The 24,681-nt window shown below is 36.6% G+C and overlaps 3 protein-coding genes and 1 pseudogene across 3 annotated transcripts; 1 reads left to right on the top strand and 3 right to left on the bottom strand.

The window, feature by feature from the left end:
• The first annotated feature begins 621 nt into the window (after positions 1-621).
• On the top strand, positions 622-1,557 carry LOC117030799 (olfactory receptor 5L1). The gene has a single exon (XM_033121032.1). The coding sequence runs from the start codon at positions 622-624 to the stop codon at positions 1,555-1,557; it is 936 nt and encodes a 311-aa protein (XP_032976923.1).
• A 1,457-nt stretch (positions 1,558-3,014) lies between these two features.
• Positions 3,015-6,927, bottom strand: LOC117030739 (olfactory receptor 5W2-like; the record flags this gene model as incomplete). The annotated part of the gene is made up of 2 exons (XM_033120960.1): positions 6,033-6,927; positions 3,015-3,034 (listed from the first exon to the last, which is right to left on the bottom strand). Coding segments are annotated over exons 1-2 (915 nt in total), but the record flags the coding sequence as incomplete, so codon positions are not given.
• A 10,231-nt stretch (positions 6,928-17,158) lies between these two features.
• Positions 17,159-18,088, bottom strand: LOC117029633 (olfactory receptor 5W2-like; annotated as a pseudogene).
• A 912-nt stretch (positions 18,089-19,000) lies between these two features.
• On the bottom strand, positions 19,001-24,681 carry LOC117029632 (olfactory receptor 5W2). Its single transcript, XM_033118860.1, has 3 exons — positions 23,759-24,681; positions 20,054-20,110; positions 19,001-19,007 (listed from the first exon to the last, which is right to left on the bottom strand). Exons 1-3 carry the CDS (start codon positions 24,679-24,681, stop codon positions 19,001-19,003), a joined length of 987 nt encoding a protein of 328 aa, XP_032974751.1.

Here is a 24,681-nt window from a genome sequence, read left to right as displayed (position 1 = left end):
AAATAAAAATTAATTAATTAATTTAATGAAATAAACTTCACATAATTAGAAAATGAAACAAAATAAATAGCTAAAAAACAAAATGATGCTAAATTTGTAGAAAATGCATAAAAGCGACTTTCTCTAAAAAGTATTGGTTAAAAAAAACATTCGTGGGTTAACAATCTATATAAACATACTTCTCATCATTTCAGTGAAAAACAGTGTATGGTACTATGTATTTAAAAAAAATTATTTCCTGAACCCCAATATTTCCAGTACTGACTAAAAAGTTAGCAAGAAAAAGGGATTTGAATTCCATAAGACAATATGTCTAATTAAATAATATTTGATGTCTTTCTAAACTTTCACTTCAAGGATCTACCTGTGCAGTAGTTTAAGAACGTTACGTATGTGAATACTTTTGTCTGATCTGAATGAATCTGTGAGCTCTGTTTATTTGTGTGCTTCAATGTTTGGACTTTTCCTAAACTTCACAAGTGCAATGTCCTATTTGCTGAAAAAAAATAGCCATTCTACTTACTCTCATGTCTTTTTTAGGAGACAGTCAAAACTGAATTGGGGATAATATAATGGAGCGTCACTGTTAATATTCTCCTCCAACCGCAATTAAGTAGGGACATGGGCACGGAGAACTGTAGCACTGTGACAGAGTTTGTTCTTGTTGGATTAACAGATGCCCTAGAGCTGAGGGTCTTTGTCTTCATGGTTTTCCTTCTCATCTATGGAGTCACATTTCTGGGCAACCTGGGCATGATTGCAGTGATTCGGATCAGCTCTCAACTTCACACTCCCATGTACTTTTTCCTCAGCCACCTGTCCTTTGTGGATTTCTGTTATTCCACAATCATCGTGCCAAAGATGCTGTACAATATCTTAAATGAAGACAAAGCCATTTCCTTCCTGGGATGCATGGTGCAATTCTACCTGTTTTGCACGTGTTTGGTAACTGAGGTCTTCCTGCTGGCTGTGATGGCCTATGATCGATTTGTGGCCATCTGTAACCCACTGCTCTACATGGTCTCCATGTCCCAGGAACTCCGTATGGTGCTGGTATCTGGCTGCTACCTGTGTGCGACTGTGTGTTCTCTGACTCACTTGTGTTTAGCTCTTGAAATCCCATCCTATAGATCCAATGTGATAAACAGTTTCTTTTGTGATCTGCCCCCGCTCTTATCTCTTGCTTGCTCTGATGTCACTATGAATGAACTGCTGCTGTACACTGTGGCCACGTTCAATGAGGTCATCACCATCGTGATCATCCTCACCTCCTACTTGTTTATTGTCATCACCATCCTGAGGATGCGCTCTGCAGAGGGAAGGCGCAAAGCCTTTTCCACCTGTGCCTCCCACCTCACAGCCATCGTTGTCTTCCATGGGACACTCCTTTTCATTTATTGCCGACCCAGTTCTGGCAACAGTGTGGATACTGACCAAGTGGCCTCCGTGTTCTACACCGTCGTGATTCCCATGCTGAACCCCCTGATCTACAGCCTGAGGAACAAGGACGTGAAAGAAGCTCTCAGAAAAGTGTTGGGCTCCAAAATATTTTCCTAGAGAATATTTTCTTAGCAGAACTCATGGTCCCAATTTGGAGGCTGGTGGAGGGATGAATGGGCAGGCTGCAGGCTTGGAGTGGAGAGAACAGCCAGGTGGTAGGTTATTGTGAGTGAGTCATTTGATTCACTTATCTTTGTGCCTTGCAGTTGGGAAGGATAAGTTTGAGTGTATTTCAAATTTGAAGCCCACAGATTTGAAGCTTTTATTCATCTAAAATGTTTTAAATGGGTATGGGTTGGAATGTTAAGACATACATATTTATTTGAGGTTAAACCTTCATAAGCTTAATGAAGCACTCACAGAATCACACTTTTTTATCCATTGTGAAAACTATGATTCATTTCAAAATTGAATTCCTGTTATTTCACTGTGAAGAACACACCTGTGCCATATATGCACAGAATGAGAGTCCCAGATGTATGTATGTGTGTGTGTAGTGCTTTTTAATATTTATTTATTTATTTAATTAAAGTTTTTTGGTGTGAGAATTGTTAGTAAAGTTACATAGATTTCAGGTGTACAATTCTATAATACATTATCTATATCACATTGTGTATTTACCACCCAGAGTTAGTTCTCTTTCCATCACCATATATTAAACTGCTTTTACCCTCTTCTAGAGGCCCCGTCCCCCCTTACCTTCTGGTAACCTCTAAACTATTGTCTATGTCTAAGAGTTTTTGTTCCTTCATTTGTTTGTCTTGTTCTTTTGTTGTTTTCAGTTTTATATACCACCTATTAATGAAATCACATGATTCTCTACTTTTTCCGTTGGACTTATTTCGCTTAGCATTGTAATCTCAAGATCTATCCATGTTGTCCCAAATGGTACTATTTTATCTTTTCTTACCGACGAATAGTAGTCCATTGTGTATATATATCACAACTTCTTTATTCGTCTATCGAAGGACATTTTGGGTGTTTTCATATCTTGGCCACAGTAAATAAAGCTTCAGTGAACAATGGCGGACACTTGTCTTTATGGATAAACATTTTCAGATTTTTGCATAGATACCCAGGAGGGATTGCTGGGTCATATGGTAATTCTATTCTTAATTTTTTGAGGAACCTCCACACTGCCTTCTATAGCAGCTGCACCAATCTGCTTTCCCAACAGTGTATGAGGGTTCCTTTTTCTCCACAGCCTCTCCAACACTTGTTACTATTTGTCTTGTTGATGATAGCCATTCTAACTGGGGTGAGGTGATATCTCATTGTGGTTTTTATTTCCATTTCTGTGATAATTAGTGATGTTGAGCATTTTTTCATATGTCTTTTTGCCATTTGTATGTCCTTTTTGTAGAAATGTCTCTTCAGGTCCTCTGCCCATTTTATAATTGGGTTATTTGTTTGTTTTTGTTGTTGAGTTGTATGGGTTCCTTGTATATTTTGGATATTAGTCCCTTATAGGAGGCACTGTTTGCAAAACTCTTCTCCCATTCAGTTGGTTGCCTCTTTATTTTGTCGATGGTTTCTTTTGCTGTGTGGAAGCTTTTAAGTTTGATATAGTCCCATTCATTTATTTTAGCTTTTACTTCCTTTGCCTTTGGAGTAAAATTCATAAAATGCTCTTTGAATCCAAGGTCCATAAAATTTAATACCTATGTTTTCTTCTAAGCACTTTATTATTTCAGGTCTTATGCTTAGGTCTTTTATCCATTTTGAATTAATTTTGGTACATGGTGACAGAAAGCAGCCCAGTTTCATTCTTTTGGATGTGACTTTCCTATTCTCCCAGCACCATTTATTGAAGAGGCCGTCTTTTCTTCATTGTATGTTTTTTGCTTCTTTGTCAAAAATTATCTGTCCATGTTTATGTGGGTTTATTTCTGGTTTCTCAATTCTATTCCACTGTTCTGTGTGTCTGTTTTTCTGCCACTATCATGCTGCTTTGATTATTGTTTCCCTGTAGAACAAGAGAAACTCAGGGAGTGTGATACCTCCAGCATTCTTCTTTTTTCTTAGGATTGCTTTGGCTATTCGGGGTCTTTTGTGGTTCCATACTAATCTGATGATTTTTTGTTCTATTTCTTTAAAAAATGCCATTGGGATTTTGATGGAGATTGCATTAAATCTGTATATTGCTTTGGGTAATACGGCCGTTTTAACTATGTTGATTCTTTCAATCCATGAGCACAGAATGTCTTTCAATTTCTTTGTGTTTTCTTCATTTCTTTTACAAATATCTTATAGTTTTAAGCATATAGGTCTTTTACATCCTTGGTTAAGTTTATTCCTAGGTATTTTGTTCTTTTTGTTCCAATTTTAAAAGGAATTTTTTTTTTTTAATTTCTTCTTCTGAAATTTCATTTTTAGTATATAGGAATGCAATGGACTTTTGTATGTTGATTTTGTAGCCAGGATCTACATATTCATTGATTGATTCTAACAGCTTTTTGGTTGAGTCTTTAGGGTTTTCTATATATAGCATCATGTCATTTGCAAAGAGTGACAATTTAACTTCTTCATTCCCAGCTTGGATGCCTTTTATTTCTTTCTCTTGCCTGATTGTTCTGGTGAGGACATGCAACACTATGTGGAAAAGCAGAGCTGATGGGAGACAACCCTGTCGTGTTCCTGAACGTAGTAAAAAGGGCTTTAGTTTTTCAGCATTAATTATGATATTAGCTGAGGTTTTGTCCTGTGTGGCCTTTATTATGTTAAGGTATTTTCCTTCTACACGTATTTTATTAAGTGTTTTAATCATAAATGGATGTTGTATCTTGTCAAAAGCTTTTTCTGCATCAATTGTATAATAATACGATTTTTGTTCTTTATTTTGTTTATGTGATATATCACATTGATGGATTTGCATATGTAGAACCATCCTTATGACCCTGGGATGAACGCCACTTGGTTGTGATGAATAATTTTTTTTAATACATTGTTTCATTCAATTTCCTAGGATTTTGTTAAGGACTTTTTTTAAAAATTAATTTATTTATTTTTAAAATTTATTGGGGTGACAATTGTTAGTAAAATTACATAGATTTCAGGTGTGCAATTCTGTATCACATCATCTATAAATTACATTATGTGTTCACCATCCAGAGTCAGTTCTCCTTCCGTCACCATATATTAAATCCCCTTTACCCTTTTCTACCATCTCCTCCCCCTTACCCTCTGGTAAACATTTAATGTCTGTGTCTATGAGTTTTTGTTTGTCTTGTTCACTTTGCTTTCAGTTTTATATCCCATATATATCAGTGAAAGCATATAGTTCTTGACTTTGTCTGTCTGACTTATTTTGCTTAGCATGCTAATGGCAGGATTCATTCATGTTGTCACCAAGGACAGTATTTCATCTTTTCTTATGGCTGAGTAATATTCCATCATTTCAGCTTTTTAAGTTTATTTTAATTTTAACTAGTACATATGATGCTATGAACACACCAAAGGAGATCCAGTCCTCTTTTTCACTGGCCTTTGGAAAATGTCCAGGTACTTTATCCCCAACTTCCATTTATGCGGTTTCTTTACAATTGTCAAGAACACTACGTGTGTTCTCCAGAGTAAGGACAAGAAGGGAAATTCACAGGTTGGTGTGCACAGTGCGGTGTAATATAAATTTAGAGCTTTTGATCCTGGAGATGTCTGCTGATATAACTGGGCAACAATGATGAGGAAAAGAGGATCCTAGAAGAGTTTTACATCAGACAATCTCTTCCCTGATTGTTGTCACAGCCAAGGACAAAAGAAAGAAGCGCTGGTAGATTTTATCCAAGATGAACATACTAGAGTAAAATTAATGGAGAGCGTTCCTTTTTGCATCCTATTTCAGGTTACACTCATTAATTTACTAAACAACCATTTTAGAATGGCATCCTGGAGCTGAACATTGTAAATAGCAAAGTAGAAATGATGGTGAACAAGACAGAGAAGCTATGTGTCTTCATGGAATTTTGAGTTATGACAGGAGATTTTCAATATATTCCTATTTATTTTATTTATTTACTAACTATATACTTCTAAGTGTTATGATGGGATACTTATAGGGTGATAATATATAGTACATAGGAAGGAGACAAACAAACTTAACCACTAACACTCTCTTCTCATTGTGCAAAGTTTATTAAATCTATTATATGTATGCATGTTTAAAGGAATCTTAAGGACGCTAAGTTAAGTTGACATGGGTGTGATTGCCATTTCCATGATACCTCACTGGGACATATTCATAAACAGAAAAGAAAGGTGTAAAAAGACCCTCCTTGCAAAAAAACAAGGTGGACCTATTCTTATTTAACTTGGTTTGGAGAGAAAACTAAGATCAGTAATTATTGCTGCTTACACACAATTTAGGCACAAACATAAGAAACAGAAATTATCCAGAAGATGGTACTGGTAAGACTACAGGAACCTATGTCACAGTACCTGAACTTTACCTCTGAGAATATTTTAATAAATACTTTGGGGTGAAAACACTGGTTCACCCAGACCTTAATTTAGTGTTAATTGTTTTTTTAGGGTACCTTTCACATCCTTATTCCTTAAGCTATAAATCAGTGGGTTTAACATGGGGATGACAACTGTGTAGAAAACAGAGGCCATTTTGTCTGTGTCCATGGAATAACTTGAGCTGGGTCGAAAATACATGAACAGGAGTGTCCCATGAAATATAGCCACAGCAGTTAAGTGGGAGGCACAGGTAGAGAAAGTTTTGCGTCTCCCCTCTGCTGAGTTCATTCTAAGGATGGCAGTTATGATGTAGCTGTAGGAGAGGCAGATAGTGATAACACTGAACCCCACAACGCAGCCAATAAAAGTGAACATCACTATCTCATTGATGGATGTATCTGAGGACGAGAGGGCTAGTAAGGGTGGGATGTCACAGAAAAAGTGATTGATGATATTAGAATTGCAGAATAACAATCGAAATGTGCAGCAGGTGTGGATTGCTGAATCCACCAAGCCCACAAGGTAGGCAATGGCTACTAGCTGGGTACAGATGCTACTGGACATGGTCACTGTATAAAGAAGTGGATTGCAAATAGCTACATAACGGTCATAGGCCATGACAGCCAACAGGAGACACTCCACATCTGCAAAGGCACCAAAAAGAAACATCTGGATGGCACATAAATTATATGGAATCATCTTTTGCTCAGATAGGAAGTCAGCCAGCATCTTGGGAGACACAGTGGAGGAGTAGCAGACATCACAGAAAGACAGATTGCTCAGGAAATAATACATGGGCGTGTGGAGCCTGGGGTCCATATTGATCAGCCAAACCATCCCTAGATTGGTGATCACAGTGATGCCGTAAACCAGCAGAAAGAGCACAAAGAGCCCCCGCTGCACATCCTGTCTGTCAGAAAGTCCTAGGAGTATGAAGTCAGGGAAGCCAGTGCAGTTCTCAACAGCCATCACTCAGGCCTGGAAATCCCTGCATATGAAGTAAAGGATGGAAGCGGGGTTAAAGTCAAATTAATCTCTTAATAGTAAACTGCTAGGCCTTTCTATTTTCCAGCCATTAGAAGAAGTGATAAACACCACTAGGTTTGCTTAAGAGAAAATGACTCTCTTAGAAATATATCCAATTTAGTATAAATTGATGAAATGATAATGATAACAATGCCTACATTTGTATAGCACTGTATAGAGTTTGTAGTGAACTTTCATCCAAAATAAATCATACTATTTTCACACCAACTTATGTAGTACTTATGAAATTTTCCCTATTTCTATCTTATATTAAGAAATTGATGTCCTCAAGTTTTCTAGGCAATCGTTCTTATCATTAGTTGGTCCAGATAATCCACATGTCCTGACAAGATTGTTTTTGTTTACAGTGTTGTGGGAACATTGTTATATCTTGTAATAGAGAAGCATAGTTATGAGAGGTGCAGATAATAAATATACTTCTTTGTTATTCCCTCATCATCCAAAATTGTGGAGCAGGTAGAGCTATTGCAGCTTCCTAGATATAACATCCCCCCACTAGCCTATTAGCCCCTCAGGTCCTATTCTGCCTTAATAAACCAGGGTCTGATCCAGGACCCACTGGAGCAGGGCGGATGGTGGTTGCCAGAGAAGAGATTTGAAGATTCTCCATGAACAATGAACCAGAGTGCAGTCAGTAATATGACAGGGTTAACCGTGCCTTCTCTGGCAGCTGCTGTGCTCAGGGCAGATTATGAAGAATGTTTGAGACCTGATTGTAGGGATGCTATTAGCACAAGTGACAGAGAGGGATAAAGAGAGTATGGGTTACTGTGTGAGTCCTTCAACTCTAATCTACTGGAATCCACATGGTCTATTCTCCAAAAGATCTGCTCCGTAAGACACATTTAAAAGTACTCATGGCCCACAGTCTCATTACTTTAGAAAGATTCATGTCTAAACTCTGACACCATCCCAAGTCCCTAGAAATTGTAATATTACTTTATTGTTTTCACTGATCCCTATTTCACTTGAATACTAGTGAATCCTGCCTCCCTTCAGTGATGTTGGTGGTCTTTGGGGACCAATGGAATTCTAGGTCCCACTGCTATATTTTGCCCAACCATAATACTGTGTTTCCCCGAAAATAAGCCCCAGTTAAGATCGTCAGCCAGACGGACACATTTAGTACGTTATGACGATGTTCCAGAAGATGACATGACTGTATTTGAATAAATGTAGATTGTTGTACATGAAAATTAAGACATCCCCTGAAAATATGCCCTAATGCCTCTTTTGGAGCAAAAATTAATATGAGACATGGTCTTATTTTTGGGGAAACATGGTATCATATGGTTCTGTGGGAACATAAGGAAAATGGAGTTGAAAGTAGGTGAAAAACAGAGAATATGTGAATAATAATCTAGTGATAAATGTGCAGGTTTTCAAACCCTTGGCCTAAATATCTGTTCCTATCATCAAAAAATATGTTTTCCTCTAAAAATGAATACATATATTTAAAACACATAAAAGAATAGGTTAGAAGTTTACAACAATAAAAATATCTAACCACCTACACAATCGATATTTACACTTTATTGTAATCCCTGCTATCCATGTACATGTACTTCAATTATATAAATTAACAAATCTGTATCTACATGGCTTTTCTGGTATCACTGGTATCCATAGCATAATACTAAGTGAGCAAATGCCTTCTTATAAACACCTTCTTCCGGAGAATGGTGTCTGTCCCAAGGCTTGGACCATTATCACACATGACGATGCTGCCAAAAATAACCTGGTTTAGTAAGTGTCCCTGTCATCAGAAACAAGAAAAGTAGGACTTGTGGGTTGCTAAAAATATCTCAGTTCTATAAGAAACATAACATTTTAGCAAAATAAAAGATAGCCATTTAATTTAATCTGTTTATGTTGTATGCTTTATTAATTTTACAAACATATTTTGAAGACGTGTAAAATAAACTTTTAGAGATCTAAAAATTAATGAAATAAAAATTAATGAAATCCTGAAGTTACTTACAATCTGATAGTAAGTAATCTTTGTAGATAACCTTTTAAACCTTTATATGTATGTGTGGTGTGTGTGTGTGGGGGTGGGTGTATTATATATATATAATATGTATATATAATATATATACATATATATCTTTTGAAATCACATACACATGTTTCTCTATTTTTAAAAAAGCATGTGAATTTTCAGAATGAAAACATCCCTGCCCTAACTCCCTGAACAATAACAACATAACAAGCTTTTCAGCGCCAGTCCTTGAGCCTAAATGCAAATAGATATCCAACATGATAATTTTGTATGTTTTTACTAAAGCAAAACATTAATTTTGTCACTGACAATGGTATTTCATATAAGTTAATAAGTGAAAATTTTTATGATACTGTTTTGGTGTATGACAACTTTAGCGTTTACTAAAACATGAAACACATTTTATAGACCTGTTCCATCACTCATCTTCACTGGTTTGAGGCCACGTTTATAACCGATTTGTATCACTGACCTTTGCTGAATGACAAATCCTTTTTCCAGAGAGAGACCTGATAAAAGAGGTGAAAACAGTAGACTACATAACGCCAACTTGCACATCTTTTCATTTTAAGCTGTCTTCTCCATTGAAATGAAAGTAGATACAGGAACAATAAATGTTCTTGAGATATAGAGGATTCTGCCTTGTTTCTATGTATGCGTTATATTATGTGTCTGCTGATACATGAAAAATTTGAATGTGGGCGATGTTCTGATTTCTTTATATTTGGCAACTCAGAAACCTACCTGTGAGGAGCAAGTCTTTCTGTGATGGGCTCTGGTAGCTGAACAACATAAGCTGATCATGTGTTACTTTTACTTAGTGACATTTGGGACATAAATCCCTAAAGCCTCTGCTCCCCCACTTCTGTATTATGCAAACACATAATTAATTAGATTTCTAGTTCCGTATTTTCCCCAGAGAACATTGCAACAACTTTAGCAAAGGCTAAACAACAACTTTTCACACTTACACCAAATTGATCAACATCAGGTAAACTGATTTTTATAGTGTGATTCATTGTACCCTGAGTCTATACCACCTTCCTCTAGTCAAATCAGACAGCTACAGAAACTCAAATGTACTCTCTATTGATTTATTTAATCTCAATTCTTATTTATCTTAATAAATTTATTGCATTAATACATTTATTAAATAAAATAATTATTTTATTTGTTAATTATTATTATCCTTAATTATGTTTATCCTATTTCCTTCATTTCTGAAACAAACTCCATCACCTTCCCACTGAGAAGTATAACAATTCTCCAATGTTTAAATATTCTTTATTTTAATTAAGCATGTGTGATTCCATTTCTCCAACTAAATGTCATCCAACTGGATTTCAATTATTTTATGACTATAACATCCACTATATTTAATATATTTTTTCTTGCATGTTGTTTATTTTATTCAGCTTTGTGTCTTTTACTACATTGTAAGCTCCTTAGAAATAATAGCAGTGTTTGGCTAATTTCTATATATTCTGCAGCCCTAGTACCAGGACTAGCACAAGTAATGTCTAATTTATTATTTCTTCTTAAATATTTAAGTAGATAGACTGGTGGGTGATGGACAATGGTAGAAATATAGAGGATTTGGGAGCCTGTTTCAACTAATATAGATCATACATGCATATGTGCATGGAAGAGGATTTAAGAAAAAAAGGTTCTCTTTCTTTATAAATAATTTAGTTTGCTTGTATTTACTGCAATTTTTACAAAGTTGAGAAGGACTGAAATGTAATTTTGTATCCTCTCCAAATATTGTTAAAATATCCATACTACCTAAAACAGTCTATAGATTCAATGCAATCCCTATCAAAATTCCAATGGCGTTTAACAGAGAAATAGGAAAACCGTCTGAAATTTGTAGGGAACCAAAAAGGACCCCTAATAACCAATGAGGTCTTGAGAAGCAAAACATAACTGGGGGCATCACACTTCCTGATTTCAAACTAAGAATATTATTTTTGATGCATGAGCTTGGGATTTCTTCCCATTTATTTGTGTCTTCTTCAGTTTCTTTCATCAATATCTTATAGTTTTCAGTGTACGTTTATTTCACTTCCTTGGTTAAATTTATTCCTAGGTATTTTATTCCTCTTGATGCTATCGTAAATGAGATCGTTTATTATTTATTGTTTCTCTTTCTGATATATTATTGTTACTGTATGGAAATGCAACTGATTTTTATATACTTGTGATTGTAGCATACAATAATGTATTCCTGCTGTGCATTCTGCCTTATTACACTTTATTTATTTACCACAAAACATGTAAACACAAATTTTGTGTATATGAAAAGAAATTTGTGAAGTGATAGGCATAAGCCAGCCATATGTACACAAATACTTCAGGTCAAGGTTTCTTCTGAAACCTCACTGGAACTAGGCATGGACATAGCCTTTTTTCATGGTTCCTATAAAGCTGGACTACACCTTAGGTTCAAGCCAGTAAAATAAAATGTTCTTGATTTGGGATAAATGTCTCCTTAGTGATACATCACAACACTTTTGCGTATTTTATTGTCATTATTTGTGTGATGATGCTGATACAAATATACTAAATTTGCTACTATAAAAGATATATTGGAGGGCAACTCACACTAAGTAGTTGTAATAATTTGGCACCTTTAAACTGAAGACATTGATGTAATTGTGTTACCCAAAAGTGTTACAACCAATATCTACTTCCCAGTAGCATATAAAAGGAATGGGATTTGTCTTTGGTCACTTATTCTGATTCCTTTCCAAACTCATCTTCCAATCAGGTGCTTCTCTGTGTCCAGGGATGACAGATCTCTTCAGGTTGCAGTGTTCATTTGGGACCTACCTTCACCTCCCTACACTTGACTGCCCATCCAACCAGTAGTCTAACGTTCCTCAGACTAATTCGGTTAAAACCTGAGCCTTACTGGCTATATTATTATTAAAACTTGGATAATTAACCTTCCAAATTAATCTATATTTAATTCAGTTACCTTTCTTAAATCATAGGAAAATAACTTAGTTAAAATTTAAAACAGAGGCAAGGATGAAGAAAGGAATCTATATCTAAAAGGCTTCCTTGGTGCCTCTAAATATGGTTAGGCAACTGTCTACTTATAAACTCTTTCCTTCATAAAATAGTTGTATGACTCTGAGTTGGGTCATTTTAAATAAATTCATTGCTTGATAATGGTACCAAGGAAAACCAGGTTCATTAAGTCTCCTTCTTCCTGGAAACAATATCAAAAGTGCTGATGGGTTGAAAAAGACATTTTTGATTAATAAAAAACAGATCAGTAATTATTTATAACAGATAATTTTTCACTGAATGTTCTATGAAAGTTGTTCCTTTATTTTACAAAAAATATGGTGAACTTCATTGTAGGTAAGGTATGACTGGAGATAAACATTTATAACAAAATTCTGAAGTTTCTTACAATCTAATAGTGTAGAGACTTGCTTTGGAATACTTTGTTTGATATGTAATGTATTGTAGAGAATACTTAAATTGTAAGATACACTAGATATGATTTTAAAAAGTACCACTGTAACTAGGACACAGGCAAAGAAACAGAACGTCACCAGAATCAGCAGAGCCTTCTGCTTCCTCCTATTAAGTCACTAGTTTCTTACCCCCAAAGAATAATGACATTCTTGACTTTTGTCACAGTAGATTACTTTCATATTTTTTGAACAGTATATAACTAGATTCCTAAGCCATGTACTGTCAGTAACTTACTTGTGCAATAATCTATGCTGTGGCATACAGTTGCAGTACATTCATTCTTACTGTTGCATAACGTTCTTTTGTAAAAATATTTATTTGTCTACTGTAATGTAGATAAGCAGTTGACTTGTTTTCTCTTTTCTATTAACAATAATATTAATGTGTACCTTCTTGTACATTTCTTTTAGTAGTGATATACACTAATTTATCTTGCATATAAAACCTGGAGTTGAAAATGTTTGTGGGTCTGCATGTGTGTATTAAACTTAGATTTAGTTGATATCATCCTACAGTTTTCTATGAAGAATACTCATTCACACTTCCATAACACACTATTGTTGTGTGAGTTCTCTGGTTGTTAAATGATCACGGATACTTAATGTTGTCTTTCATTTTAATTTTAGCCAATATGATTTCACTGATGACTTATAAAGTTGGATAGCCACTTTATGAAGTGTAAAATGCAGATAGATAAATGTAAAAATGTAAAAATGCAGATAGATATCCAGTTAAATCGGTCCAACTTGATGGTAGTAGAAAGCATGTAGCCATGCTACCTATCTATCCGTCATCATTACCACTTTTATTTCAGGTCATATTGGCCTACAGATGTAATGTATTTTATCGGTATGAATGTATTCCCAACCATCTGCCGTTTTCAATCACCCCAAATAGAAATGGATATATGCATTGATAGTTCATATCAATATAGATACAGAAGATGGTAACCAGATGTGCAATGAAGAGTGCCAAGATTAAGCCCTCTTTTGACAGAGTGCGAACTGTGGCCCAAGAAGAAAAAGTATTTTGTTCAAGGTCACAATTATAATGAGTTGAGAAAAGAGTTTCAGACTCAGTTTTGTTGTACTTGCTTCTCTTGTTCATAGCTTGTTTCCATACAAGATTTCAAGCTAGGATAAATTAGCTACATCTGAAGAAGAGCCACACATTTATTGATATAATGATAATATTACAGTTTTCATTTAACAAATTCTGCTAACCATATTTTCAGCAGTATAGAGCCTATTGCTTGAATCATTTTACATAGACCCTAATTGTCATCCCTGGTTGTACTTGTATTTTGGGATATCAATGCCTGAGCAAAAATAACAAATTATATTGAAGGAATTGAACTATAACTCCGACTCATTACATGTAATTACTGAAAGAGGTTATGCTCTGTGAGCCAGAGATGGGAACTGGAAAACATGAATGGTGGGATGATATTGTGATTGGCTTCTGGGTAATTGCCCTATAGAAGGTATGGCTGGAAAGTGTCAAGAAAGTACTAAACCCACAGGTGAGGTTGAGTAGTGAGAGAGAGGATGAAAGTGAGGAAAGCCTTCTGATCATGAAAACATATGTTGGGTTATGAATCTAGGTGACAGTTCCATTTATTGCAATGAATCTATCTTTACAAGATGGGTTTTGTCCAACAGATCAATGGTGAGATAAGACTCTGGCCAATATGGGCTTTCAATAAGGAAGAATTGAATGGCAGACTGAGGGTGATGAGAGGCAAGTGTTTCCTCCTAAATACTGAGCAGGAAATGTCCGAAGTGTTGGGTTCATCACAATAGATAAATATGGGTTTCTTTATAGCTAAGTGTGCCAGTATAGCCATGGTCCTTGGAACAGGGACAAACAGAATAACATGAAATGAGTTACTCTGGGATGAATTGTCTGAACTCATATCTTGGCATGTGGGGTCTAGGACTTAGATCAGTAGGACGTTCCAGGTGTCTGGCCTGGACATGGGAATGGTGTGGCCAGCATAGGTAGCCGTGAAGAAAGCTCTACTCAACTCTAACCAAGAGTGAAGGCAGGGTGAGGAATAAAGCATGTTTTAAGGTGATGGCAGAGAGCTCCAAACATGAGCTGAGTCTAGATTCAGCAACTATTAATAGAATGTAACAGATTGGATGAGCAGGCTCTAATACAGATGAAGATGAATCCCGAAGACTCCATTTCATGACATGATGGCATGAAGTGTACCATATTTCCTTTCAGCACCAGCTTTCAGTCCCTGATAGGGAGTTGTTGGCTCTGTCTGATCTTAAAAATTCTCTGGAACAATCATATATGCTTGATTGTATGTGTGTTTGTATGTATGTATGTATGCATATATATATTAACAAATATATTAAACCCATGACAAAGTGATGAGGAAACCTAGGCTTAAAAAGATTAAGTAATCTGAGGTCATACAACTAACAAGGACAGGATGGTAAACAGATTCGAACTCAGGTTTGTCTCACTTCAAAGTCCAGTTCTTATCTTAAATTGTCTCCCATCTTGATCATTTTCTTAAAATGAAAATAAAACACAAACAAAAACAAAAATCCTGCTTTCTAACCATATGTTAAAACTATTACTTCAGTACCTTTAAAGAAAAAGTCAAAGAAAAGAAAAATAAGGCATATCTTTTTTCCTTAAATATGTGATAAATGGCCATTGAATGCAATTTCACATGAGTATCTTAAATTGTATAGATATAAATATGTTTCATATGTTTCTAATAAAGTAATTGAGTATGGAGGAGGTTTGGACAATAATTGAGATCTTGGTTTGTCGTTCTATGAACAACAAATAAATTATTTGGGATTATAAATGAAAATAGTTAAGAGTAATAAAGTATTTTTATTTGTATTAAAACTCTCTTCAATCAGTAATGAAGACAAATAACCTACTGAAAATTGCATGTTTTTTACGTAATCTTGTGATACTTAGAAGTATTTAACATTCAACACCTTTTATTCACTAAAGGGATATATAAAATTAGGGAAGACGGTTTGAATGAAAAACCTTGTGTAATCCAATACTCAGTCCTCCTGAAACCAGATAAGAGTGCCTCGATGTTCCTTTCTTGGCAACAACTGAAATAAAATAAACACTCTTCAGAACCTGAAATTGTGGTATATTTTCCATCACTGGATTAATTATTAGTTTATTACAGTGAGAATGACCTAAACAATTAGCTTAACTAAGTTATTGGAATAAAGTAAGTGTTACTTAATATACAGCTACTCAGCAATGACCACTATTAAAATTGTGTTTAGAATACAGTTCCGGTTTATTCTACAGATACACAGAGAGTGAATATAAATCATTGCAAATAGAATACCAATGTAAATACTATTTCTTATTTTTCCATTTTTTTATGTTTTCATTGAACATATCGTGTTAATAGCTATTCCTTGACAATTTAAACTGTATCAATTGGGCAATTTTTTTTTATTGTAATTTTAACTAGTAGGGAGCTACGAACACATCAAGATGTATTCTTTTACGGTGACCTTTGAGAAGGTTCTGGTACATTAAGCCAACTTCCATTGATGCAGTTTCTGTACTGTTGTCAATAGTACCATGTCTGTTCTCCACAGTGAGGGCAAGAAGGGAAATCCACAGGCTGATATAAAAATAAAGACTATGAAGTGTAATATAAAGCCAGAGCTGCTGATCCTGGGGATGGCTTGATAAAGCTGGGCAGCGTGGTGAGAAATAGAGGATCTGAGGAGTTCTCTACATCAAATGATCCCTGTCCCTGATACTTATTCAGCCTAGGCCAAAAGATAAGAAGCATATATGATTTTGTCTAAGATGAACTTACTATTAGGTTGGTGCAAAAGTAATTGCGGTTTAAAAGGTTAAAAAAAATTGCTAAAACTGCAATTACTTTTGCATGAACCTAATAGAGTAAAATAAAATAAAATAATAAAATTAAGGGAGGTGGTTTTGTTTGTTTGTTTGTTTGTTTTTGGTAAATTTACAAATACTATTGCATAAATTTTGCAATAATTTGAATTTTTCATTCATTCAATAAATGTTTATGAATGGCATCCAGGAGCTGAGCATTGTAGATAGCAAGGTAGAAACACTGGTGAACAAGGCAGGAAAGGATCTGCATTTCTGGAAATTTGAGTTAGGGCAGGAGTTTCTTGTTTTTTTGTGTTTTTAATTCTTATTTACTCATTTACTACTTATAGTCTTCTAAGTGTTATGATGAAACATTTATAGGGTGCTACTAGTACATAGCAAAGATACAAACAAACCCACTTTAACCCACTAACACTCCATTCAGGCTGAGCTAGTGTATTAAACCCATTGTTAAAGAAATGGAGCCTCAGGAGGCAAGTTACATTGACATTGTACGTGACCTCACTGGGTTGTGACCTCACCCAAGAGCAGAGCAGAGATGTATAAAAAGATGGTTGAAAAACAGCAAAGTTTTTTACCTATTACCACTCTTCCTTAGCTGGCAGAGAAGATTAAGATCAATAATAACTGCTCTCTACATTCAATTTTGACACATGATAACAAAAACATCTAAAAGGGGCATGGGTAAGACTACAAGAACCTATGTCACAATACCTGAATGTTAGCTCTGAGAATCTTTCAGTAAATACTTTGGGATGAAAACACTGGTTCACCCAGACCTTACTTTAGTGTTAATTGCTTTTTTAGGGCACCTTTTACATTCTTATTCCTTAAGCTATAAATCAGTGGGTTTAACATGAGGATGACAACTGTATAGAAAACAGAGGCCATTTTGTCTGTGTCCATGGAATAACTTGAGCTGGGTCAAAAATATATGAACAAGAGTGTCCCATGAAATATAGCCACAGCAATTAAGTGGGAGGCACAGGTAAGTAGAGAAGGTTTTGCGTCTCCCCTCTGATGAGTTCATTCTAAGGATGGTAGTTATGATGTAGCTGTAGGAGAGGCAGATAGTGATAACACTGAACCCCACAACCCAGCCAATAAAAGTGAACATCACCATCTCATTGATGGATGTATCTGAGGACGAGAGGGCTAGTAAGGGTGGGATGTCACAGAAAAAGTGATTGATGGTATTAGAATTGCAGAACGGCAATTGAATTTTGCAATAGGTGAAGATCGCTGAATACACCAAACCTTCAACGTACACATGGCCACTAGCTGGGTACAGATGCTCCTGGACATAGTAACTGTATAAAGAAGTGGATTGCAAATGGCTACATAACGGTCATAGGACATGACAGCCAACAGGAGACACTCCACATCTGCAAAGGCACCAAAAAGAAACATCTGGATGGCACATAAATTACATGGAATCCTCTTTTGCGCAGATAAGAAAACAGCCAGCATCTTGGGAGACACAGTAGAGGAGTAGCAGACATCACAGAAAGACAGATTGCTCAGGAAATAATACATGGGCGAGTGGAGCCTGGGGTCCATATTGATCAGCCAAACCATCCCTAGATTGGCAATCACAGTGATGCCGTAAACCAGCAGAAAGAGCACAAAGAGCCCCCACTGCACATCCTGTCTGCCAGAAAGTCCTAGGAGAATGAAGTCAGGGAAGCCAGTGCAGTTCTCAACAGCCATTACTCAGACCTGGGAATCCCTGCGTGTGCAGGAAAGGATGGAAGTGGGGGATAAAGCCATCTCAGTCTCTTAGTAGTAAACTACTGGTCCTTTCTATTTTCCAGTCATTAGAAGAAGTAAACAATGCTAGGATTCCATGAGGAAGCCTGCCTCCTTGCAAATATATAATATAAATTGATAAACGATAATGACAATAATCTCTCTTACATTTGTATATTCTACTGAATCTGTGGCACTTTTTTTTTTTTTTAAGATTTTATTGGAGAAGGGGAACAGGACTTTATTGGGGAACAGTGTGTACTTCCAGGCCTTTTTTCCAAGTCAAGTTGTTGTCCTTTCAATCTTAGTTGTGGAGGGTGCCGTTCAGCTTCAAGTTGTGGTCCTTTCAGTCTTAGTTGTGTAGGGTGCAGCTCAGCTCCAGGTCCAGTTGCCGTTTTCTAGTTGCAGGGGGCGCAGCCCACTATCCCTTGCGGGGCTCGAGGAATTGAACTGGCGACCTTGTGGTTGAGAGTCCTGTGCTCCAACCAACTGAGCCATCTGGGAGGCAGCTCAGCTCAAGGTGCTGTGTTCAATCTTAGTTGCAGGGGGCGGAGCCCACCATCCCTTGCGGGACTCCAGGAGTTGAACCGGCAACCTTGTGGTTGAGAGCCTACTGGCCCATGTGGGAATTGAACCGGCAGCCTTCCGAGTTAGGAGCATGGAGCTCTAACCTCCTGAGCCATTTTTATCCAAACTAAATTGTGTTATTTCTACACCAACCTATGTCGTACTTATGATAGTTTTGTTAGCCTTTTCTTACAGATAAAGACATAATGTTTCCCGAGTTGAGGCAATAACTCTTAAATTAATTGGGGCAGTAACATATATCTTCTGACAAGATTGTTGTTGTTTTTCAATATTGTGGAAACATTGTTATATCCTATAATACAGAAATATAGTTAAGTGAGAGGTGCAAATAATGAATATATTTCTTTGCTTTTCCCTCATCATCAGTAATTGCGGAGTGGGCAGAGCAATGGCAAGTTCCTGGATATAACATTCCCCCACTTTCCTACTAACCCCTCATGTCCTTTCCAGTCTCGATTAACAGTGATGTCTGTAATCCAGGGCCCACTGGAGCCGGGAGGGTGGTGGTTGCTGGAGAGAAGCATAAAAGAGTCTCCATGGGCAATACACTCGAGTGCACAGTCAGGAATATGTCAGGGCTACCATGCTCCTCTGACAGCTGCTGTGCTCAGGGGACATTATGAAGAATATTAGGGACCTGACCGTAGGCATGCCTGTAGCACAGGTGACAGAGAGGTAAGAAAGGGTTTATGTACTTCTAAGTACTTTCCTGCAATCAACTAGAATCCACATGGTCTATTCACTGACAGAAGAGACGTATAAGACACATGATAAAAGTCCTCATGTGTCCAGACCCATAACCTCATAGAGAGTCATGTCTGAACTGTGCCCCCATCCCAATTCCCTAGAAATTAAAATATTGCTTATTGTTTTCTTTGAACGCTATTTCCCTTGAATATCTCTGAAATCTGCCTCTTTTTGCTTTTACAGAATTGGTCCTGGGGAGGCCAAATGAATTCCATGTCCCACTGTTAATATTTTACCCCATCAATGATGTTATATATAAAGTCATACATCACCTCCTCTGTTCTGTGAGAATATAAGAAAAGTGGAGTTGAAGGTGGACAAAGAACAGAAAAAGAAAATCTGAAAAATGATGTAGAGATCACGTGCAGTTCTCCTAATTCTTGACATAAACTCACTTAGGTATCTGTTCCTGTAGACACATCTTTAAAAATTGCTTTCTCTAAATATATTTATATTTAAAACTATAAATTTCAGGTAAGATACTAAAAACAAAAATATCTTACCACCTGTACAATCTATACTGGCATTTTGTGATAGTCCCTGCCACTTATGTATTTGTACTTAAAATACAATTTGTATACTATTTCATACCTTTCCTTGGTTTTAGAACCTATTTTCAGCTCAATAAAGATAAAAAACTGAAGATATCTAAAAGATAAATCAAAAAACAACCAGTGTCTGTACCTATTCCAGAACACTGACCGTTTGTTATATCCAGTGTAACACAGGAAGGCTCAGCAGTGTCTGCTGACGGACCCAGATGTTGTAACCATCTCCAAGTCTGTCCCTTGGTGGTGAGCGCTTGGTCTCTTGGGAATATGTGACAGGAATAATAATATGCTTTACCATGTGTTACATCCTCCAGGCTGGGCGACTAAAAAAGAAATACAGACCTTTTAAAATATTGTTAGGTGATTTCAAAAGCCACCTAAGTAATTTTCCACCATGTAAATTCAAGGAAACGCTGTATTTGTGGTACCTAAGAGCCTTCCTGCTATTGTCTCTCTCTCTCTGGTTCATATTTGGAAAAGGAATGAGCCTTGTCACCTCATTCCTTTCCATACTCCTTTTCCCTCAGGTGCTCCCTGTCCCCACGGATGCCAGTTTCCCCAGCGACACTCTCATTAGGCAGGATCTAGACTGTCTCCATACACATGGAAGCCCCTCCAGACCTGTAGTCTAACTCCCACTCCCCATTAAACCCAGGGCACGGGTAGCAATATATTGCTGAAAATTGGATAGTCTAAATTCCTTCCCAAAGGGTTTGTGTTTTAATAGAATGGCTTTCTTTAACTATGGGGTGAGGGAGAAGATTTGAGGTAGAATAAGAGACAAACAAATGAGAAAAAAAAATTATGTATGTACATGGCTTTCCTGACATCACTGGTGCCTCTAAACATAATACTGTATAAGCAACTGCCTACTTACAAACTCCTTCTTCCAGAAAGTGGTTGTGTGGCCCTGAGGTCTGGACCACTATCATATAAGCTCAGTGTGTGACAGTGCTTCCAGGAAAAACCCGGTTTAGTAAGTGTCCCTGTTGCAGAAAACAAGTAGTAGGGACTGTGGCTTGCTAACACATCTCTGATATATATATATATATATATATATATATATATATATATATATATATATATATACATATATATATATATATATATATATATATGCAAAGTAATACCCTCTGGGAACAAAAGAGAGTCATTTAATGAAATATTCTATGAAAGTTGCAGGCTTTACTAATTTTATAAGACTATCTTGAACATGTATTGTGTGCAAGCAACTCCTGGACACCCAAAGTTAATAATGAAATTCTGTAGTTGCCTGCAATCTGATAGTAAATAGTCTTTTCTTTTAGTAAACCTTTTCGAGTTGTATATATTTTTAAAAGAAGGCAAAGTTTTCAAAATTAAGACGTCCCTGCTTTAAACCATGACCAAAACTCAGAAAAAAACAAGCCTTTCAGAGACTGTCCATGGGCTCTGATATTATACATACAAGTATAGAGTATAAAGTATAGAGAAGTAAAATTTTATAAAGTACACAGAAGTAAAATCATGCAGGTTTTTATCCTTTTATCGTCTGGATTCTTTCATTCAGTATTATGTGTATGAGATTCCTCCATGCCTTTCCGTGTGACGATAGTTTTTTCCTTCTCTTTGCTGTATAGTATCCCAATGAACAATCATAGTATATGTTTTTTGTGAAATCCCAAATAATGCTACATTGATTGTTTTTGTACAAGGTTTGGGTGTCCAGCCATGCCAAAATGTGTCATTCCCTAAATACTCCATGCTTCATTTTATATATTGAATTTATATGGGGCACTCCCTATTTGTGGAAAAGCTTGGAGTTTTATTGACCAAATTTTTGTTTCGTCAATCTTTAATTTGTGCATGAATTTAGTTTTCTAAAAGTTACTGAGAGATTCCTAAGTGTCTGTTACACTTCTATATACTTTGTATTTCATGGTGAATCCAGTAATTTTTATACTAATGAATCTTATCATTCAATGTAAGTGACAAATGTTAATAATAATTCAAATTATGTATAATAAACTATAATTATGCTAGAATGTAGACAGACTGGACATTATAAATCCAAAACAAATTATTCAAATGTACTGAACAAAGTTACAATGCTTCCTGGATACGTAGACAGTTATCTGGGATCTAAGACATGAGTATGAATTAATTGAGAGCTGCAAGTAGGTAGAGAAAGCGTTCTAAGCAGACGGGTCAGGTATTTTAGAGGCTATAAGGTAGACAGGACTACGTCATTTCTATGGAATTTAAAGAGCTTAAAGAAGACCAGTGATGAGGCAAAAAAGGGGTAATAAAAGTGAGCCTGAATGGTGACTGCCCAGGTCTGCATTTCCTCCCCAGGAACCACCCAGGCTTATCCCCTAGAAATAAAGATGTCCAAACCCTCCTAAAAAGAGGAGATAAGACCCAATTGGTATTAACTGGTTCCTCACACATGTGCAAACTGTTAAAATCTGTCCATTACGTGAACTCTAGCCTCTTTATAATACAATTAAAATAAAATGAGCATCAAGGTTTGGCCCCCCCGTGGGTTTTTCTGTATGCATTCTGGGTAAGAACCTGTGCAGAAAGTAACTATTTATCTAACCAGCATATGTCAGTCAAATGACCTCAGCCTATATGTTACATCTGCTGTAAGGAAATTTACCTATCCTTTCCTATATAAGAGAAAGCTAACCTAAAGTTGGGTGCAGTTGTCTGCCCCGGCTACTTCTATGCCGGCATCTTGAATAAACTTACTTCCTTGTTCTCCTCATTTCAGGCTGTCTGTGAATTTCTTCACCTTTTGCAAATGACCAGGGTTCTTTTTTTACGATAGTCACCATGTTGTGTATTACATCCCCAGGACTTATTTATTTTCTAACTGGAAGTTTGTACCTTTTCACTAAATTCACCCACTTTCCCCCCGCTCCTCATCCCCCATCTCCAGCAACCACAAATCTATTCTGTTTCTATGAGTTTGAATTTTTTTAGATGCCACGTATATGTGAGATTATACAGTACTTGTCTCTCTCTGATTTAGTTCAATTAGCATCATGTCCTCAAGATTCTTCCTTGTTGTGGCAACCATGGCTTCTTCATTCTGAAAAGGCATGGACTTGTCCACCTGAAGACCTCTGTAACTGTGAGATCCGCTCTCTGCCTGTTATCCTTTCCTCTCCCAAACTATCTTTTTGGAGCTAAGGCTCTATATCTCTATCGAAAGAAACCTTTCTCTTACACTAGATTTAGATATTTGCTATGAATTTGTAGCCCTTATTCTTCTTTACTTCAAGATGATTTTGAAGCTTATTATGAATCCTTTGACTGCTTAGTTCATTAATGTCTAGTATTAGCACTAGATTATAGAATTCATTCGTATAGAAGCTACCAGATGTAAAATAAAATATAAAGGACTTAAATGCTCAGAGATCTCTCAGTAAACATGCAATGACACTTAGTGTAAATACAATAATGTTTGAATGAAAGAATGAACAAATAAAAATTAAGCAAAATTAGAAAAGCCAGGAAAGTGATCCACAAAGAGGAAGTGCCATATAGAAACTCTTGACACGTAATGAAACATGACATGTTTGGAGGAACAGCAACATTTCTTGACATTGAACTTTAGAACAAACACTCATTTACTAAAATAAAATATTTGAGACAACTTTGTTTCTCTTGTATCATGCAATATAATTTTACAAAAACAACAAACACTGTGTGTGTGTATCAGTGTGTGTGCATGTATAGTACAAATATTTAAGAACACCTTTTAGTTTTCAGTTTTTCCAGCGCCTTTTTCACGTCCTTGTTCCGTAGGCTATAGATCAGAGGGTTTAACATGGGAATCACAAGGGTGTAGAACAATGAGGTCATTTTGTCTTGATCTAGGGAGTAGGCAGAACTTGGTCTGAAATACATGAAAAGCAGAGTTCCCTGGAAAATTGCCACAGCAGTTAAGTGGGAGGTGCAGGTGGAGAAAGCTTTGAACCTCCCCTCAGCAGAGTGGATCTTTAAAACTGATAGAATCATATAACAATAAGACACAAGAACTCCTGAAATGGAGCTCAGTTCAATGAAACCAAAAATGGTGAATATCACCAATTCATTGACCTCAACATCTGAGCAAGATAGCAAAAGGAGAGGTGGGACATCGCAGAAGAAATGGTTAATCTCATTTGACCCACAGAAACATAAGCGGAATGCTAATGTCGTGTGGACCAAAGCATCTGCCATCCCCATCATGTAAACCCAAGCCATGAGCAGGGAGCACCTCCTGCTGGACATGTTGACCATGTAGAGCAACGGGTCGCTGATGGCTTTGTACCGATCAAAGGCCATCACCGCCAGCAGCAGACACTCCGAATCTGCAAAGGCACAGAAAATAAAAAATTGCAGAGCACAGCCAGAGAAGGGGATTGATTTGCTCTCGGCAAATAGGTCCACCAGCATCTTAGGCCCAATGGCTGTGGAATAGCAGAGGTCACTGAAGGAGAGGTGGCTGAGGAAGTAGTACATTGGTGTGTGCAGCTGGGAATCCATTCTAATTAGAATGATCATTCCAAGATTGGCCAGAAGACTGATGACATAAACAACCAGAAACATGGTAAATAGGGCCACTTTCATCCCAGGATCATTAGTAATTCCCACGAAAATGAATTCAGTCAAGGAGGAGCAATTTCCTTTATCCAT

This window comes from Rhinolophus ferrumequinum, chromosome 11, assembly GCF_004115265.2.
Source record: "Rhinolophus ferrumequinum isolate MPI-CBG mRhiFer1 chromosome 11, mRhiFer1_v1.p, whole genome shotgun sequence".
Taxonomy (NCBI): Eukaryota; Metazoa; Chordata; class Mammalia; order Chiroptera; family Rhinolophidae; genus Rhinolophus; species Rhinolophus ferrumequinum.
This window is presented reverse-complemented; position numbering and strand designations above follow the sequence as displayed.